Source organism: Onthophagus taurus, chromosome 7 (genome assembly GCF_036711975.1).
Source record: "Onthophagus taurus isolate NC chromosome 7, IU_Otau_3.0, whole genome shotgun sequence".
Taxonomy (NCBI): Eukaryota; Metazoa; Arthropoda; class Insecta; order Coleoptera; family Scarabaeidae; genus Onthophagus; species Onthophagus taurus.
Genome location: NC_091972.1, coordinates 10,119,859 through 10,139,186, shown reverse-complemented (window position 1 = coordinate 10,139,186; position 19,328 = coordinate 10,119,859). Strand labels below are relative to the sequence as shown.

General features: G+C 29.7%; 5 protein-coding genes and 1 long non-coding RNA gene across 7 annotated transcripts; 5 read left to right on the top strand and 1 right to left on the bottom strand.

Moving 5' to 3' along the window:
* Positions 1 to 1,216: 1,216 nt before the first annotated feature.
* On the top strand, positions 1,217 to 3,522 carry LOC111423920 (putative ATP-dependent RNA helicase Dbp73D). Its single transcript, XM_023057318.2, has 5 exons — positions 1,217 to 1,450; positions 1,523 to 2,289; positions 2,343 to 2,537; positions 2,598 to 3,295; positions 3,351 to 3,522. The coding sequence occupies exons 1-5, from the start codon at positions 1,428 to 1,430 to the stop codon at positions 3,510 to 3,512; spliced, it is 1,845 nt and encodes a 614-aa protein (XP_022913086.2). The 5' UTR covers positions 1,217 to 1,427; the 3' UTR covers positions 3,513 to 3,522.
* A 227-nt stretch (positions 3,523 to 3,749) lies between these two features.
* On the top strand, positions 3,750 to 4,692 carry LOC111423922 (mitochondrial ribosomal protein L40). Its single transcript, XM_023057321.2, has 5 exons — positions 3,750 to 3,847; positions 3,903 to 3,995; positions 4,051 to 4,221; positions 4,277 to 4,475; positions 4,528 to 4,692. The coding sequence occupies exons 1-5, from the start codon at positions 3,822 to 3,824 to the stop codon at positions 4,639 to 4,641; spliced, it is 603 nt and encodes a 200-aa protein (XP_022913089.1). The 5' UTR covers positions 3,750 to 3,821; the 3' UTR covers positions 4,642 to 4,692.
* A 69-nt stretch (positions 4,693 to 4,761) lies between these two features.
* On the top strand, positions 4,762 to 6,084 carry LOC111423921 (abscission/NoCut checkpoint regulator). The gene is made up of 5 exons (XM_023057320.2): positions 4,762 to 4,898; positions 4,973 to 5,145; positions 5,198 to 5,426; positions 5,482 to 5,712; positions 5,764 to 6,084. The coding sequence occupies exons 1-5, from the start codon at positions 4,851 to 4,853 to the stop codon at positions 5,992 to 5,994; spliced, it is 912 nt and encodes a 303-aa protein (XP_022913088.1). The 5' UTR covers positions 4,762 to 4,850; the 3' UTR covers positions 5,995 to 6,084.
* Positions 6,085 to 9,395: 3,311 nt separating this feature from the next.
* LOC111423853 (nuclear factor Y-box C) lies at positions 9,396 to 11,094 on the top strand. 2 transcript variants are annotated; one of them, XM_023057237.2, is made up of 7 exons: positions 9,396 to 9,582; positions 9,645 to 9,774; positions 9,863 to 10,048; positions 10,110 to 10,400; positions 10,457 to 10,612; positions 10,670 to 10,789; positions 10,848 to 11,094. In XM_023057237.2, the coding sequence occupies exons 1-7, from the start codon at positions 9,560 to 9,562 to the stop codon at positions 10,917 to 10,919; spliced, it is 978 nt and encodes a 325-aa protein (XP_022913005.1). In that variant the 5' UTR covers positions 9,396 to 9,559; the 3' UTR covers positions 10,920 to 11,094. The 2 variants fall into 2 exon arrangements, with proteins under 2 accessions (XP_022913005.1, XP_022913004.1); XM_023057236.2 differs by having other exon boundaries at positions 9,405 to 9,582; positions 9,642 to 9,774.
* A 248-nt stretch (positions 11,095 to 11,342) lies between these two features.
* Positions 11,343 to 11,909, top strand: LOC111423791 (uncharacterized). Its single transcript, XR_011640988.1, has 2 exons — positions 11,343 to 11,636; positions 11,699 to 11,909. It is a non-coding gene; the product is annotated as an uncharacterized lncRNA (long non-coding RNA).
* Positions 11,910 to 12,247: 338 nt separating this feature from the next.
* Positions 12,248 to 19,047, bottom strand: LOC111423790 (Integrator complex subunit 7). Its single transcript, XM_023057145.2, has 10 exons — positions 18,755 to 19,047; positions 18,413 to 18,697; positions 17,929 to 18,356; positions 17,718 to 17,874; positions 17,454 to 17,659; positions 13,690 to 14,201; positions 13,334 to 13,632; positions 13,077 to 13,278; positions 12,466 to 13,019; positions 12,248 to 12,370 (listed from the first exon to the last, which is right to left on the bottom strand). The coding sequence occupies exons 1-10, from the start codon at positions 18,973 to 18,975 to the stop codon at positions 12,319 to 12,321; spliced, it is 2,916 nt and encodes a 971-aa protein (XP_022912913.1). The 5' UTR covers positions 18,976 to 19,047; the 3' UTR covers positions 12,248 to 12,318.
* Between the last annotated feature and the right edge of the window lie 281 nt (positions 19,048 to 19,328).

The window sequence follows — 19,328 nt, the reverse complement described above, 5'->3', positions numbered from 1 at the left end:
TTTAGGTCAGGGACATCATTTCGGGTCTGAATTAAAATGTTATGTGTTCTGGAATAAATAGGTATTTTAAAATGAATATTAATTTAATGTAATTAGTAAATGTGGTACCATTAATAACTTGAAAAGCAACAAATTTTTATATTTTTGTATTTATCTCAATATTGGCGCATCTAAGAGTAAAAGTGAGAGGGAGCAATAGTATTGGAGCAAATATTGTTACGAATAAGATTTGCTACAACTCTTGTTCTAACATTTTTTTATAATTTGCTCCGATACACGAGTATTTTCCATCGAAAACTAGCAAAACAACAAAATTCCTCAAATTTTCATATTTTTGTATTTTTCTCTATTTCTATGCGTCTAACAGCGAAAGTGTAATAGAGCAATATTGTTAACAAGAAAATTTGCTACAATTATTGTTCTAAAAATTTTTTTGTAATTTGCTCCGATACTCAAGTGTTAGCATTAGCAACTAGTCAAAACAACGAAATTCATCAAATTTTCATATTTTCGTATTTTTCTCGATTTCTATGCGTCTGAGAGTAAAAGTGCAATAGAGCAATATTGTTAAGAAGAAAATTTGCTACAATTATTGTTCTAAAAATTTTTTTGTAGTTTGCTCCAATACTCAAGTGTTAGCATTACCAACTAGTCAAAACAACGAAATTCATCAAATTTTCATATTTTCGTATTTTTCTCGATTTCTATGCGTCTGACAGCAAAAGTACAACAGAGCAATATTGTTAAGAAGAAAATTTGCTACAACTATTGTTCTAAAAAATTTTTTGTAATTCGCTCCGATACACGAGTGTTGCCATTAGCAGCTGGTAGTACAACGAAATTCATGAAATTTTCATATTTTCGTATTTTTCTCGATATTTACGCATCTGAGACCCAAAGTGAAAGAGTTGACAGATTTTGATCCAAAAGTTGCTTTAAATGAAAAGCAGCACAGCAGTTTAAAGCATTTGGAATTAAAAAAGAGATCAAAGATTCAAAGTTAACGTACCATTTAGGTCAGGGACGATAGTTCAGTTCTAAATTAAAATTTCACATGTTCTAGAATAAATAAGCGTTTTAAAAAGGATTTCAATTAATGTAATTATTAACTGTAAATAAAATAAAGTATTTGTAATAATTTTTGACACATTCTTAAATTAAACTTTTGTATTACCCTGTATTCAGAAAAAATTTTGACGTTTGACGTTTTCTTATGTCACTATTTTCCCCACGTGTTATCATAAACATAACCTCAAATATCAAATAATTTGCTATTTTTAATATTATACTAAATCTAGCTTTTAAATAAATAAGATTATGTTACGTTAACTAAAACCACTATTTTCTTTAATAACTCGACACAAATGAAACAGTAAATTAAGTGAGATTTAAAAAAATCAACATTAAATTCTAACCTAAAAATTAAAATGGATTTATTTGTAATAAATAGGTAACAATAACGAATATTAATAATACCTGTACCGAATATTAATTCATACTTAATTATTCAAATTTATCTTAGACATGAAGATAATAAAGAAGACACTATTAACGAAGAAGCTAACCTGAAAAAGTTGTTAAAAAAGATCAAAAAGAAAAAGGAGTTAAAAAATATACAAAAAGATTTAATTAAAGATGAAGAAGAAATTGTTGAAAAACCTAACAATGAAATAACTCCTAATGAAGAAGATTCAAACAATCAACAAGAAAATTATTTAGAAATTGAATCAGAGAATATAGAACCTCCGATAAAGCGAAAAAAAATTGATCCAAAAGATGTTGAAGGTTTTACAATTCTCGGTGGTGAACAATTTGATAAAAAAACTAAAGTGAAAAGAGTTCTTCCAAAATGGTTATCAAACCCAATAGTAATTTCTGTTGATTTACAAAACTTAACCAATAAAGTTTCGCATATTGAGAATTTAGATAAATCATTAAAAAAACAATTAAAACTAAACGGAATTAAATACTTATTTCCTGTTCAAGCTGCTGTTATACCGTGGGTTATTAAATCGATTCAACAATCATCAATAGTTATTCCTAAAGATATTTGCGTATCTGCACCTACGGGAAGTGGAAAAACTTTAGCTTTCGTCTTACCTGTTATTCAAGCTTTATTGAAACGTACAGTTAAAAAAATTCGCGCATTAGTTATTTTACCTACGTTAGATTTGGCCATGCAGGTATTTAAATGTTTTAAAAAGTACACTGTTGGAACAAAATTGGATGTGTTGTGTATTACAGGAAAATCTGTTTTTGAACAAGAACAAAAACAATTAGTACATAATAGTAAGTTGGTTTGAAATGAATAAATTTTGTTTTATTTATAGAAATGTTTATAGATGTTGGATTTGGTTATATGAGTAAAGTTGATATACTTGTCTGCACTGCTGGTAGATTGGTTGATCATTTAAAAGAAACACCAGGATTTAATTTGACTGAATTGGAGTATCTTGTTATTGATGAAGCTGATAGAGTTTTGGATAATATTCAAAATGATTGGTTGTATCATTTAGAGAAACATATTAATCAAGAAGGTAATAACAATGTTAATAAGTATGTGATAATGTTGTAATCACTGATTTTTATTTTAACAGATAACTCTCTACAATCATCTAAAGTATTAAATGTATTATCATTTAAAACTCGCAAATCTCCTCAAAAACTGCTCTTTTCCGCCACATTATCCCAAGATCCAGAAAAATTACAAAAATTGTCACTATTCGAACCAATTCTTTTTACATCAATAGTTGAAAATGATGCAAACGAAGAAGAAACTAAAAAAGTTACTGTTGATAATTTTATAGGAAAATACACAACACCAAAAGAATTAACAGAAAAATATATTATTTCCCCAACCAATTTAAAACCTCTGGTTTTATACGAATTTATAAAATCGAATAATTTAACAAAAACTATCGTTTTCACTCATTCTTTAGAAGCAACGCATCGTTTATCCATACTTTTAAAAGTATTATTTAACGGAACTCTTAAGATTAAAGAAATTTCTTCCAATCTAGATATTAAAAACAGAAAATTTTTAATTGAGGATTTTTCAAAAGGAAATATAGATGTTTTGGTTTGTACTGATGCATTAGCTAGAGGGATTGATTTACCCGGGATTCAATGTGTTATATCGTATTCACCACCAAAATATTTAAAAACATACATTCACAGAGCAGGAAGAACAGCAAGAGCTGGCGAATTTGGTATGGCTGTTACAATACTACCAAAACCACAATTAAATCGGTTTTTAAGTTTACTTCAACAAGCCGATAAAAATAATTTAGAAGAGGTAAATAATTTACATAAAACTACTTCGATTTAACAATGATTTAAACTGCTTTTAGATTTTTATTACTGAAGATAATTTGGAAGCTTTAGGAGATAAATACAAAGAAGCTTTGAATGAACTTAAAAAAACTGTAGGTGAAGAAGAAGAGAAAAGTTTGAATAAAATTAAATCTGCTAGACGAGTTGTGAAACGTAAAAGGAAAATAAACGATGAATAATTAATAAATATATTTTAGCTTTATTTTTAATCTAACCTAAAAAAAAATTTTTTATTCGCGATAGATGGCGCAATCTTTAAACTGATTTAGCATCAATTAATTAAATTTTTGATTACATATTAAATAGACGAGTTATTTTCAATAATTATTAATATACATGATTATTTGTTAAGTTTAATAATTAAGAAATTGTAATAAATTGATTTAAAAAAATTGTTTTGTTTCGTCTTCGATAGATGGCGTAAGCTCACCTAACAAAATCTAACCTCAAACTTCTATTTTCCAATAAAACTCCTTTTTTTATTAAAAATGAGTATAATTTCTGCTTTATCCAGGTAATTATTAAGAATACACCTTAATTAACGTAATAATTATTTAAATCTAATTTAGGCTTTCCTTAAAACAACCAAGTCGAATACCTGTTCTGATAAGCCGATATAAAATAGAAAATAAACTCTTCTTGCATACAACTCCAGCTCTTTGGTAACTACATACAAAAATAATTAAAAACAACACCATTTAATCAATATATTTTTAGTGCTGAACCTTTGAAAAAGAAGAAAAGGCTTGACCCCGCCGTTATTAAAGCAAGGGATGATCGTAAAAAGAAAAGAATTGAGAAACAAATTCGTAAACTTGAAAAAAATGCGAGGCAATTAAAACCGATTGAGGAACTTGAGATTCCTATGGTGATAATTGATCATAAAAAGTTAAAATTTATAATCATGTTTATTCCTAATTATTTAATTTCTTTTTTTTTACAGAGAGAGATATCGTAAATCGCCTGCTTTAACAGCAGAAACTTTGGAAGAAAGAATTTTATTAGAAAAGCAATGGTCGCAGTTTAAAAAACAAGAATATGTGAAAGACTTAAAAATGTTAGACCGTATTGCTTATTCGCAACAAAAAGCTTTGGATGAATTGCGAAAAGAATCGGAAGAATTGTATCAAGAGGCAATACAAGTAAGGTTTTAGTGATATTTTAAAAGTTTATTTTATATCCTTGCAATTTTAGCCTGATTTACAATTAATTCCCTATGGGTTTATTGGACCAGTGGAAACTCCTCCAATTGAGGGTTATAATGCACCAGATGGTGATTATCAAGATGTATCAAAAAAATGGGAATAGAAAATTTAGTACCATAAATGTTTAGATTTAATAAAATAATATTAAAAAAAAGTAGTTTTCTGTTAAAACACCATCTACCGGCCATACAATCTAAATACAAATGTCAAATGTCATTTCACAGTTTCACCAACAGAATAAAATTAATCAATTTCTTGAATCACTCACTTTTATTATTATTATTGCATTGGTTTTCAACGTAAATTCCAGTCATGTCCTGTAATCACTGTTCAACAAAATTCAATTTCTTTCATAAAGAAGTAAGTAATAACCAATATAAAGTATAAATAAAAAAACGTTATGATCTAATCTTTTTTTTATCTTTTCTACTTAGATGGGCTGTGCTAGTTGTAATTTATCGTTTTGCAATAAATGTTTAAAGCAAAAATGTAGAATACCAAGTAAAGGACCTGGTGAATACTCGGTTTGTAGAATTTGTCATTCGAAAATTACATCGGGTCAATCAACTACACAGCAAAACATTCAACCACCAGACGCTTTTATTAAGTATATAGTTTTTAATCAATTTATGTCTTAAATTAATCAATTTGTTGTTTAGACGACTTGAAGCCTTAGAAAATAATCACCAAACTCCTGTGAGCATTGTAAAAAATGAACAAGATCAAACCACAAAATCAACTTTATCGCCTATTGATCAACGATTATTGGAAAGATTGGAAAATTTAAAAGATAAAGGTACAGGACCACCTCCTACAGAAGCTGAATTAAGACAACGTTTGGCTGCACTAAAAGGTGAAAATAGTTATGTTGAAGGACCTAGTAAAGCAGTATGTATTAAAATTTTAAAATTATCACTAATTTATTACAATAATATTATTTTAGATTTTAGCAAACGACTTTAGGACAGATGAACAAAAAGTAGATGCATATTTAGAGATGTTTACAGCTGAACGAGATATAGAATTAGCTCAAAACCCTGAGGAAGAGTTAGAAGCAAGGTTGGCAACATTAAGAGGACAAGGTGTTCGACCGAACGAAAATTCTTATATCAGTAATTTACATGATGATTCTAGTTCGGATTCAGAAGAAGAAGTTGGCAAAATAACTAAAAAGGTTGCTTTTAATTTACTTGTGTTCTAATCTTAAACATTTAATTTTTTAAAGATAATGGCTGAAGTAGCTTTGGACAAAAAATATGAATTAAAACTTCCATGTCCCGAAAACGAGGAAGAATATGAAGAAGAACTACCGTGGTGTGTTCTTTGTAATAAAGATGCTAAATATCGATGTATAGATTGCGGTGGAGATCTTTACTGTCAAAAATGTAATTTGGAATTACACTCTAGCTGGGATGGAACAGCTCACAGGATAATTAAGTACACACCATTCAAATAATTAAGATATTTTTAAGTATATTACTATATAAATTAATAATTGAATTGTATATGTTTAAGAAATCTAATAAAAATCGTATTATAAATTTTATTGGTTAATAAAAGTTAATTTTAAAATTAAAGTATTCACTTACATAAAAACGTAGGAAAAGTAAAAAACTTTTTTGAGAAATAATAATAAAATGTTTAATTTTATCAAGTATACATGTTTCGAAACTAATGTTTCATCTTCAGTACCTAAATTTAAAAGAAAATAAGAAACAATTAACAAATGTTAAACGGAACGTGTTAATACGGTAGGAGAAATCGGACTTTGAAAAAGTGAACTTACTTGGATTAATATACAATAAATGGAAAAATTATTAGGTAGTAGGTGGGGTTTAAAATATATCAAGATATCCTTCTACTTTTCAACAGATAAAAAATTATCATAAATAATTTTTTAAAAAATTATAAACAAAAAACCCTTTCAACAATCTAGTCAATCTTGGAATACAAACATACAATAGGGGTGTGGTTTAAAACCGTTTTATGTCGGTACACGTACGGAATACAGAATGATGAAAAATTCTTTGAAGTAATCAGTTAAAATTTATGGTATAGGCGGGTGTATTTGTTATCTAATAATTCATTTAATAGAACATTGGTGTTATCCTTGGAATGTTTATAGATCTCATATTCTTCCAGTAAGTCCAACTTCAAAGATTTAGGTTGGTGATGAATGAGTTCTGTATTGTTAAGATTTATTTTATGATTAGTTTCATTAATATGTTTGAAAATCGCGGAATTTTTATCTTTATTATGTTCTTTGAAGCGTGTTAATAAATTTCTCCCTGTTTGACCTATATAAATTTTGTTACACTCACTACAGGAAATTTTGTAAACTCCATTGAGTAAGTGAAAATGAAATTTGTGTTTATTATTGACGAGGATATTGGAAATTTTAGTGTTGTTTTTAGTGGCTATGTATATGTTATGTTTTTTAGTTATGTGGTGTAATTGATTGATTATGGGGTTGTACTTAGATAAAGAAATATATTTAGGTGGCAGTTTGTAGTGAGGATAAATGAATGAGATGATTTTATTGTTATGTACTTTGTAGAATCATCTCATTCATTTATCCTCACTACAAACTGCCACCTAAATATATTTCTTTATCTAAGTACAACCCCATAATCAATCAATTACACCACATAACTAAAAAACATAACATATACATAGCCACTAAAAACAACACTAAAATTTCCAATATCCTCGTCAATAATAAACACAAATTTCATTTTCACTTACTCAATGGAGTTTACAAAATTTCCTGTAGTGAGTGTAACAAAATTTATATAGGTCAAACAGGGAGAAATTTATTAACACGCTTCAAAGAACATAATAAAGATAAAAATTCCGCGATTTTCAAACATATTAATGAAACTAATCATAAAATAAATCTTAACAATACAGAACTCATTCATCACCAACCTAAATCTTTGAAGTTGGACTTACTGGAAGAATATGAGATCTATAAACATTCCAAGGATAACACCAATGTTCTATTAAATGAATTATTAGATAACAAATACACCCGCCTATACCATAAATTTTAACTGATTACTTCAAAGAATTTTTCATCATTCTGTATTCCGTACGTGTACCGACATAAAACGGTTTTAAACCACACCCCTATTGTATGTTTGTATTCCAAGATTGACTAGATTGTTGAAAGGGTTTTTTGTTTATAATTTTTTAAAAAATTATTTATGATAATTTTTTATCTGTTGAAAAGTAGAAGGATATCTTGATATATTTTAAACCCCACCTACTACCTAATAATTTTTCCATTTATTGTATATTAATCCAAGTAAGTTCACTTTTTCAAAGTCCGATTTCTCCTACCGTATTAACACGTTCCGTTTAACATTTGTTAATTGTTTCTTATTTTCTTTTAAATTTAGGTACTGAAGATGAAACATTAGTTTCGAAACATGTATACTTGATAAAATTAAACATTTTATTATTATTTCTCAAAAAAGTTTTTTACTTTTCCTACGTTTTTATTTATTACTAGAGAAATATGGAGAATTTCATCCCATTTATTCACTTACAATTTGCGCCATCTGTTACGGTATAAGTGAACTAAGGATGATAACTAAGGTTTGCGACTGCGATATAAAATGATAATAATTACTTACTTACAATTCCAGGTATCCCTAGATGAAGTAGAAGAAATATTTGCTTTTGACATGGGTGCTAAAATCCTTCTTGAGAAAGGGGCGAAGAACATGACAGTACGATTTTTCTCAGACAGGTCGTGAAAACGGTGTTGGTTCTGGTTAATGACTGTAAAAAAACTTTAAATACACTTAGGCCTACTTTTACCATCCTCCTGATAAACTATCTAGAGGATAGTTACCATGGTTACGGCGGTATTAAGCGCTCTCATTGGCTAAGAGTTGGATTTATCTATCAGATAAATTTATCAAGAGGTGGTAAAAGTGGGCCTTAGTGTGATAACAGAGTAAGTATATTACTATATAAATTAGTAATTGGATTGTATATGTTTAAGAAGTATAATCAAAATCGTATTATAAATTTTATTGGTTAATAAAAGTTAATTTTAAAATTAAAATAGATTAATTTACAATTTGCGCCATCTGTTACGGTATGAGTGAACTAAGGATGATAACTAAAGTTTGCGGCAGCGATATAAAATGATAATTACTTACTTACAACTCCAGGTAACCGTAGACGAAGTCATGACGAAGTAGAAGCAAAGAAAATAGCTTCATAGAAATGCAACTCTCTAAACAAAAACTTCATACTAAAAATGGACCACATGTGGCGCCATCTGTTTATATAATAAAAGCTCCAATCACAGAATAACTGTTTGGAAAGTATGTGGCTCCAAACACTTCCTTTATAATAATATAATAGTTCTCATTTCTTTTATAATATTGCCCATTAGCAGATTGAATAGGAATGGATTGAAACTGTTACCCTGCCTGACTCCTCCTGGTGTGGAAATATCTTCAGTTAATTCGTCTCCAACTTTCACTTTTGTTGTATTATCAATATTTAATTTATGTATCATGTTTATAATGTCACCCAATCGTACTCTATCAAAAGCTTTAGTCAAGTCCACAATTATTAGAAGAATTATTACAATTATTTCTATTTATCATAAATCATTTTTAAATAATTTATCTTAAAATTTTTATTGCCAACTGTAAAAAATAAAAATAACTTATTTTTTTTTATTTATACCTAAAATAATTAGATTTTATTCTATATATTAATTAAACGATTAATTTATATGTTCACATTTTCTAATAATTAATAAATAAAACTGAAATTAATATTTTTGAACACCATCTATGAATAACATTCGGTACATTTATTGTTTTCATTGTTAGATCTGTCAGTCGAAAGCAGTTGATTGGATTGTTGATTCTTGTAGGGCATAAATGATTGGTTCTTTCGTTATATACCAATCGGAGTGTGGTATTTAAAATCATCACGCATTCATTCATCGCCGGATAATACCGTTCAAGGTATCCGGAAGTCACCCACGAAGAATGTCCGTGTATTTTGTTAGTCCGTAAGTGAAAATTAACCTCTCTTATTGTATCTTGTGTTTTTGTAACCTTTATCTTGAAGCAGTGAAACGGAAGTTGAACAAAAACCCGAAACCAATGTTAACGAAGAACAATGCCAAACACAGAGCGAGGCTCAGGCCGCTTTAACACATTTTTGGCCAAAAGTTATGGATGAGATCAAATCTATTGGAAATGTGAGTATTCATCATTTATTTAGAATATGAACAAATGAGATTGCGCATGCGCAAAAAATCTTAATTTTTGTATTTTTTTTGTAATTAGATGGACTTAAAACAACAAGTACTTCCTTTAGCACGCATTAAGAAAATAATGAAGCTCGATGAAGATGTTAAAATGATTTCAGCAGAAGCCCCGTTGTTATTTGCAAAAGCTGCTGAAATATTTATTCACGAATTAACATTACGATCATGGATACATACTGAGGATAATAAAAGGAGAACGTTACAAGTAAATTTTTATTGAATAACTTTCCCTTCTAAACCAAGCTCATTATTAATACTAATTACAGAGAAATGATATAGCAATGGCAATTACAAAATTTGATCAATTTGATTTTTTAATTGATATAGTACCTAGGGATGATATAAAACCAAGTAAACCCCGAGAAGAAACAACAAGAGCAGTTAATTCAGATCAAGTACACTATTATTTCCAATTAGCTCAACAACATCATGCTTCATTGCAAAATTCCCCATCACAAACAACAGCACCACCTGCTACAACAGCTCCAACACAAGGAACAATTCAAATTGTACAACCTCAACAGGTTCAAACTGTTCAAGTGAATGCAATAGAACAGGTAATTATGTATATAAACCTAAATAAATATTTATTAAAAGCTCCATTAAAAAATAGAATGCAACGACAGCTACAAATACAAGTACAACTCAAACTCCAGTTATGATACAACAAACAGCTGTCCAACCAGCTTCACCAACATCAAGTACAAATGGAGGTATTCAAATTTTGCAGCAAATTATATCACCAAGTGGGGAAATTCAACAAATTCCAGTTTGTTTTAAATTTACTTAATCACCTATAGAAAGATATAAAAAAAAATCATTTTAGATACAACTTTCACCTCAACAATTACAAATGATCCGTATGCAACTTCAAAATAATTCAACCCAACCCTTAATTATACAAACAACTCCAATTCAAACAGCGCCTCAACCTCAATTGGTTCAAGTATGATTTTTTATTTTAATGTTATGTTGATATAAACAAGGCGTTTTTTAATATCTAGATTGCTCAACAAGGCACGACAGGTCAACCAGTATTTATCACCCAAGCTAATGGAACAACAGAAACAGAATAAATGGTTGTATTAAGTTAAGGCAAAAGAAAAACGTTCTCTCTGTTATTATTTTACAGCATTTTCCATGTATGTGTAAAACTCTCGTCGTAATTTAAGCAATTATCTTGATTTTTTGATTATGATGGAATGTAGATTTTTTTTACGTGAATAAATAAAGTTAATTAATTTTATAAAACGTATAATAATTTTTAATAAAGCATTCAACAATTATGACCTTAAAATTATGTCAAAATGACAGTTAAGTTTAACAACTGTCAGAATTTAAAGTTACTAACCTACAATGTTTATAAGTGGATATTAATGCTTTTTTTTTTGTTAACTAAAATATAAATAAACGAATAAAATAAAATTAATAAAAGTTTGAAATGATATAGAATAAATTATTTTCTGTATACGCTCCAACTTCACTATATATTTTAAACCAATCAAAAAGCGTGATTTCTGAAATGTCAGTTTCTATTGACATAAAATTATTTTTTTAACCTAACTTTTTTTAATTAGTTATTTTTGTATAAAAGTTTCGAAATGGTTTATAACAAAGTTTGTTTTGTACCAACATGTGGTAACACATCATCAAACGCACCAAAGAAATTATTTGTGACGGTATCTAAAAAACGTCGTTTACGATGGATAAACGCTGTAAATATAACAGAGAAAAAAGCAATAACTCGACTTAAACATTGTTCGATGTTGTATTGTTGTGAAGATCATTTTAATGTAAATTAAATATTCTATTTATTAAAAATAAACGAATGATTATATTTACTTTTTGTTATTAGCTTAGTGAAGATGTAGAAAATTGGAATTATTATTTAAAGGTGGGAAAGCTATTACGATTAAAAAATGATGTTGTTCCTCATTTGAAATTGGACGGAAATGAACAAAATCAAGAATCACAATTTGATGACGCAATGAGGGAAGAAAAGTTAAGATTTGCAAATGATTTGCAGTTTTTTGAAGAAAGAGAAATTGCAAAAGGAGACTCAAATATTGAAAGGAAAATAGAAAATAAGGATAACTCTATCAAAAAAGAAAGAATTGATAAATTAGAGTCCAATTTTTGTTTTGTGAGTTCAGGCTTAAGTCTAAAATGTTTGGTGGATTTGGGTTTGGTTGATAAAAATACAAATTGCAAATCAAATAATTTAGATTCACACCCAAACCTTACTAATTATGATCCCTTAACAACAGAAAATGATATAAATAATATTATTAAACCAGAACTTATCATTAAATCAGATGAATAACATTAAGAATAAAAACACTCATTACGGAAAATATGGCGAGGATTTTAGGGTAGTCTTTTTACCTATGTAAAACATTTAACGTCTTTTTTATGTTTTAATTTAATAATTAATACATTTACTTAAAAATAAATTAAAAAAGAGTACTTCACTCATTATTTTTTTTGTCCAGGTTTAATAAAATGATTATCTTCAGGCATCAATATACTAAAAAAGTATTCATAAAAGATTAATTAATCAAATACACTAAAACCTCAATTATATCAAACCCAAATCAAGGTTTTATTGTATTTCAAACTTACACATTAGCAGTTCCGGCCATTCCAGGCATTGAAATTGGAGTGTTTTTAATTTCTTCTGGTACCTTAACAGTTAAGGTCGATCGAGGTCCCGTTTTCCAAACGTTTCCTACTTCATCCACTATGGAAGCCTCTATAGAAAGTACATATTGACCCCCTTTCGGGAACGCAAGAAGAAATTGTGCTGTAAAGAAATCTTTGTGGGGTGTAACAGTTTGTTGTAAAACCGTTGAAATCGTTTCTAAATTAGCTTTTGTATCAGAAACATTGCTTGAATCTTTATTTTTTGTGTTCGTTTGCAATTGAGTTGAAATACTAACGACGACTCCGTCTACTTTACGAAATAATCCTGGTTTTTGAGCGTGTTGGACAACTCCTTCAACTTTAACGGCTAATTGAGATCCGAATTGGATACTAATAAATTCGCCCATAACGCGGGGTTGAGGCGAAACGCTTAGTTTTATTGTTGTTGATTGAAGGATTTGGAAGAAAAATCTCGGAATTGGAAGTGTTGTGTTTGAGAGAACATTCGCGATTGTTCTCAATATATTTGCATGCTTAAAAAGAATAAATAAATAATTAAATTAATTATTCAAATTATATTAAATAGTAACCTTATGTGTTATAGTTTGAGGGCTATCTTTTTTACAAATCCCACCCGCAATTTCCGTAGCTATTTTACATCCTTGAATCAATTGTTTGCATTCTAACCGAGTATTTTTTGAAACAAAATCTAAAATTTCCGGTTTAGAAAGGCTTGTATTGATGGATATATTTTCAACGCATTGTTCGAAAAGAACACACATTTGTTGTAATCTTAAACAAAATCAATAATAAAGAATTAAAGTTTTTTTTTTGTTTCTTTGTATACATTTGTAAATTTTCTAATGTAGATGGATCAGCATCGAACGCCGTTTGATATAACCCCCAATACATTTCACTGCAATTTTGAAATTCTTTAACGCATTTCCGCATTTGATTCGTTAAATAACCGTGTCGCATGAATTCGTCTCGCGTTGTCTGGGCTAAAGTTGAAGCAATCGCTGGGGGTGGAACAACGCAGAGAATGTTGCATGTATGAATTACTTGAATTAAACATTGTAGAAATTCGGAACGGATGCGCATGTATTCGGCTTGAAAATGTAAATGATTTGATGGTGTTGTGGCCGCCTATAAAATTATATTTATGAAAATTAAACGATTTTTATTTTAAATTAATTAAGTGACCTTAAGTGCTGCAATTGCTTTGTTATAATGAACAACAGCGAAACTTAATCGATCAACCAAAGTTTTCTCTTCATCATCACAATCCTCAGGATTATTTTGTATTAATTCCGATTCAGCAGTACAAATTTCCTTTAAACAAACCAACCAGAAATGTAAATGTTCCGAACTAACCTGTTCGGTTAAATCCTCAAAAATCGACAAAGCTGCTTTATGATGCCCATAACGCATTGCTGCTCTTCCAATACGATAATTCGCCCATAAATTAATATTGTTATTATTCGTAACTTCTTTTATCGCCAATTCAACATCCATCCTCCATTTATAACCGCACATACTTTGAAAAATTAACGTGCACAACATTACTTTTGTTAGGGATTGTTTTGAAGTTGGATTATTAACTTTTGAAAGTGTTGATAAGTGTTTTAGGATGTCTTCAATTAAGATTAAGAGAGCTTCAGGTTGTAAACTACCTATAGCTCCTAAAGATTCACAAATTGTGATTGAAAATGAACCTAAAATTAAATTGAATATTTGTTCGAATAGCTATGCATGTTAAAAATCAAGATCCCTTAACTCTTTATCGATCCGCCTTTAAATAAATAACAAGTCTTATAATAATCTGACGATATCGGGCAACGTTACCATGAGGTTTCAACCCTGTTTAGGTAGGGGTAAACAGCACACCATTGGTTTGAGAGCAAATGATATTATATATACTACAACTTGTTTAGACCTGTGTAAAATTTTTGTAAGTCGTATATCATGTTAGTGAACAGTAGCTTATTTGCTCTAAAAATTTTGTATTCTAGAAGTGTTACATTTGTATTGCAGTTGAAATACATTTGGTAAGTAAATTGTGATTTATATTTATGCATTATACGCTGTTTAGAAGATTTTTGCTGACAAAGTAGTGTATATTATATTGAATTTATGTAGTGAAGATTTCACAAATCTATCTTTATTTTATTAGAAATAAAATAAAATTATAAAACTTGGGTTGGAAAAAAGTAAAACAAATTTGCTAAGAAATACAAACATATGGCAAATAAGAACGAGTTTTTGATAACATACATTCGATAAGATCAGTCTTAAACATGCCTCGTGGTGTAGCTGTTTGTAAAACCGTGAAAGAAATGGATGCCTTGATAAAATAATTGTAAGAACAGCTAAAACATACCAATTTTATTCTTCAGCCAAAATTAAGGATGAGGAGTTACAAAAAACACACAATTTGGAGGTATCAACACGTACAATACGCAATAGCTTAATTGAAAATAAACTATTTGCCCGAAGACCAGTGAAAAGACCACTTCTACAAAAAAAAATAAAACCGCACGACTACTATTTGCACGCATCCATCAAGAGTGGACATACAACGAATGGAAAAAAGTATTGTTTAGTGATGAATCCTAGTTTAACTTACTTAAAAGTGATGGAGTGCAATATGTGAGGCGTCCAATAGAAAAAAGGCGAACTTCTAAGTACATGCAGCGAACATTAAAACATGGAGGTGGTTCTGTGATGGTTTGGGGATGTTCCTCTGTTTTTTCACTAGACTTAAATCCTATAGAAAACCTATAGAAAATAGTTGACGATAAAATTCGAAATAAAATTTCAACAAAAATACTGAGGAATTGTTCACTGCTCTTCAAAATGAATGGTTTAAAATATCCAAAAAAACCATTGACAATTTAATACACTCAATGTCTAAAAAATTTTTGCTTTTTATTCAATTTAACTGTTATTTACCTATAAATTGTTAAGTTGTTCTACTTTTTTCCAATACTGATATTCGCTTGAGTATTTTACAAAATATATTTAATTCGATATGATGTTATTGATCAAACTAATCTGTACCGCACTCAAGTCACATGTAAATGCATTAGTACAAATGCTAAGGAAATGACTGATTTTATATCCATCTTATTATATGTACAGTCGTGTTCACGGGAAATGCGTACTGAAGGTCAAGAGCTGTTGTGAGATCCGACATGCCGCTGGCTAAACGAGCTAAGCCGAGCGCACCCGAAGCTCGTGGTGAAGGGACTTGTGGCGGTCCCGGGCAGGTAAGCGGCATTTCGGTACATAGGTATAATAAACCAACCCTCCTGTGAAGATTATGGGGCTTCTGGTACAAGGATAGAACAAATGGCTTCTCTGATGCCTGTAAAAAGGTTCAAACTTCTAATGCGTTACATACACTTCAATAATAATAAGTATATTTATCGAAAAAGTAAGAAATAATGTCATCGTTTTCGTGATTGCTGGTATATCGGGCTATATTTTAGTCTTCATTCCTTACCAGGAAGCTAACACATTCAAACAACGTCATCGAAGTATCAATGCACTCAGCAAGAAGAAAGTGATGTGGGTGTTGGAGTAGGAGTTGTAATAGCTTTGTCGAAATCTTTCCATGATTCTGAAAATGCATCGCTAGTTTTTGATAACTATTTTGCTGGTCTACCGCTCTATGATAGATGTAATATAGATGTAATATACATAATCTTGGAACGTTGCGAAGTAATAGAATTGCCGGTTGTCCCATTGAAACAGATCAAGTTTTAAAAAAGCAACGAAAGGGTCATTTGAATTACAAAGTTGATAAAGAAAAAGGACTAATCAATGTAAAATAGTTTGACAATAAAGCTGTCCCGTTAGGTAGTACATGTACTCTGCATGGGATTGAGCTTTCAAGTGCTGTAAAGAGGCTAAAGCAAAGAATAATAAACAATAAATACATGGCTGGCATTTGGCACATGGGTTGGTATTTTTCAATATTTGCTTATCTTTGGATATATGCGTTGTAAGTGCTTGGTTGTTGTATAGAATAGATTATGCTGCACTGAGTTACAAATACATGCTGCTGAAACAGTTTAGATTCGATAACTATAGCATTGGCCATAGCCACTGTGTCAAAAGTACCAGTCGTCTAATGTGTGAGAAGTCTAATTCTAGATTATGTGTTACCGAATCCAAAAAGTGTTTTAAATTATTTCACAACAAATAAACATTATAATGTATTTTTTTATATTTATAAATAAAATATGAAGTTGTAAGTAGAGTGTTTTAATAGATTTTGTAATCAAACGATTACAACTTGTATTTCAATTACTAATGAGATTAAAAACAAGGCAATAGTGTTAAATAAACAGTAATTGATTCTAGAGTTCAATCTTAACCGCCAGGGCTCCAACAGTTAAGGAAGTGACTCTAAAAACAAAGCATGCGGAAGGACACAATCGCTCACGATTTATCCTGAGACCTCGAAAGACGATTTGACATGTACTTCTGATGATTTTATTACAAAAATAATATAATAATTAGTGTTAATAAAATCAAAGTAAAATCATAGCATTTTCAACTCGAATTGTAGGTTACTGTAAATTTCACTATTAGTTACATCTATTCGCCGCTAGATGGTGCTACGAATTTACTTAACCTGTAATTTATTTCCTTTTAATTGTATCACTTTTATATACAAACGTTGTCTAAAGTATTTTACTTGAATCCTATGCCTATATGTAACACATATTATTAAAATTGAGTGATTTTTAAACAAATCTCACGATTTTTTATGACATGGCTCAGGACATTCTAACCTGGCAACCCTGAGAGCGGCGCAAGTTTCCTAAACTGTCCAAGTTCTGGTGATTAGAGTAACTTTTCCGCTATTTTTTTCATAGAACAGTATCAAAGATCGATTTCTAAGTTAAAGGACCTTGATTTGGCAAGGCTAGTAGTTGAGAAGGAAAAAAGTAACTCACTATCAACTGATCCTAATCTAGAACCAAGTAGTTGAAGAAATTTTTCGCAATAATCCAATTTGTATTCACACAAACGAACGGCGCATTTTAAAGTTAACTTTAATTCCAATTGATTTTTGTCTTCAGATTGAGTTAACAGTAAGATTAATGATTCTAAAGCTTGGATGACGTCATTTGTACCAGAAACTTGAGAATTTTCAACAAATCTATAATGATTTTAACATTACCTGAATTAACAAATAATAAAAACAATTTATAACCTACCCGTAACACAAAATTTGTGTTAAAATTTGAATTGCTTGAACCGCCAAACAAATCCTTGAACTTAGCGACATATTTAAACACAATTTCCTTAATTTAGAGTCAGGATCTTGATGTTGAGCACAAATTAAAGGAGATTCCACCAATACTTTTATAACACCTTTAAAAAATAAAAATATTTTCTTTAAATTATTCACTTATTTCAATTACTTACGTAAAGAAAGTCTTAATATTCTTGGCGATTCAGTTGTATAAGCCATATCAATGATTGAATCAACAGCCCCTGGGGGCCAAAGATGAGCACCTGGTTTAGCTAACTCATACAATTGTTGCAAAACACTAGATTTGATTTGAAATCGAGAATCTTCGTGTAAATACTCCAATAAAAGTTCAACTTGACTTGGAATATCAACAAGAGTGGTTGCAGCTAATTTAGTTAGTGTTGTTAAAATAACCTGGACGAAATCTTCCGCGGGATAACCTGGTAGAAGATCTGTTGCAAGTTTTCTAACCATCGCTGCTGTATGAGTGTCATGATACATGTATTGTAGGATAGGAATCAATTCTAATTTCATACTAGCTGGGGTTGATTGGCCTTGAATCATATTTGAAATTTTGTTGCACATACTGATTGCAAATGTTCTAAAAAGTTATTTAGCTTAACAAACTATACATTAAATGATTTATAAAAACTTTACTTTGATTGAGCTGCAAATTGTGTGGCGGCACAAATAGCAGCTTCAATTTCAACGTTATCATGTGAATCTAAGCTGCTTCTTATGCTATGATGTACTTGTTGCCTCTCGGGAATAATTCCAGCAACAGCACCTAAAGTTCTCAAAGTTAAAGCTCGAGCTATAGGATCGTTACTGTGTATAACACTGAAGATTCGTTTAACGAATTCGTCAACATTGGAAATTTTATCTAAATGCTTCTCACTTTGCTGGCAAACTCGCAATACGCACATTCGTAAAAAATTATTTCTAAATTTGAGGTTATGTTATTTATTATATTGTTAATTTTTTTTATGAATACCTTACCCTACACGAAAAACGTCAGCTAATTTTAATAAAGACGCGTTAATTAGAATCGGAAATGGATATTTTTCGAAAAGACGCGGAAATCGAACGATTGCCTCGCATTGTTCCCCGACTTTTCCTGATCTCAATCCTTTATCTAATTCCGTTAATGCGGAATTTGCGTCTTGTTCGGGTTCTCCAAGACTATTATCTATAAAAATATTCACTCTAACACCTAACATAATTGAAAAATTTGATATTTTCTTTTTTAATGTTGTGAGGTTATGTTTTTATGTTTAAGTTTTATTTGACGTTTAAATAGTAAACTTGAAGCTTTGTGTATCCACCAAAAGATGGTGTTAAAATTTTTGAAAAAATATAAAAAGAAAATAATTTTATATAACTTTTTTATTTTTGGCACCAATTCATATTATTAATAAATTTAAATACATGTGTCAATTTAAAAAATAACCCTTAACAATTTAATTAAGTACTTTTCATTATAATCTTTTTTTGTTCAACTTTATGCTTATTTAGGCATTTTTAACAGCTTCATAAACTATATACGCAATTAAAGCATTAACCGCTCAATATA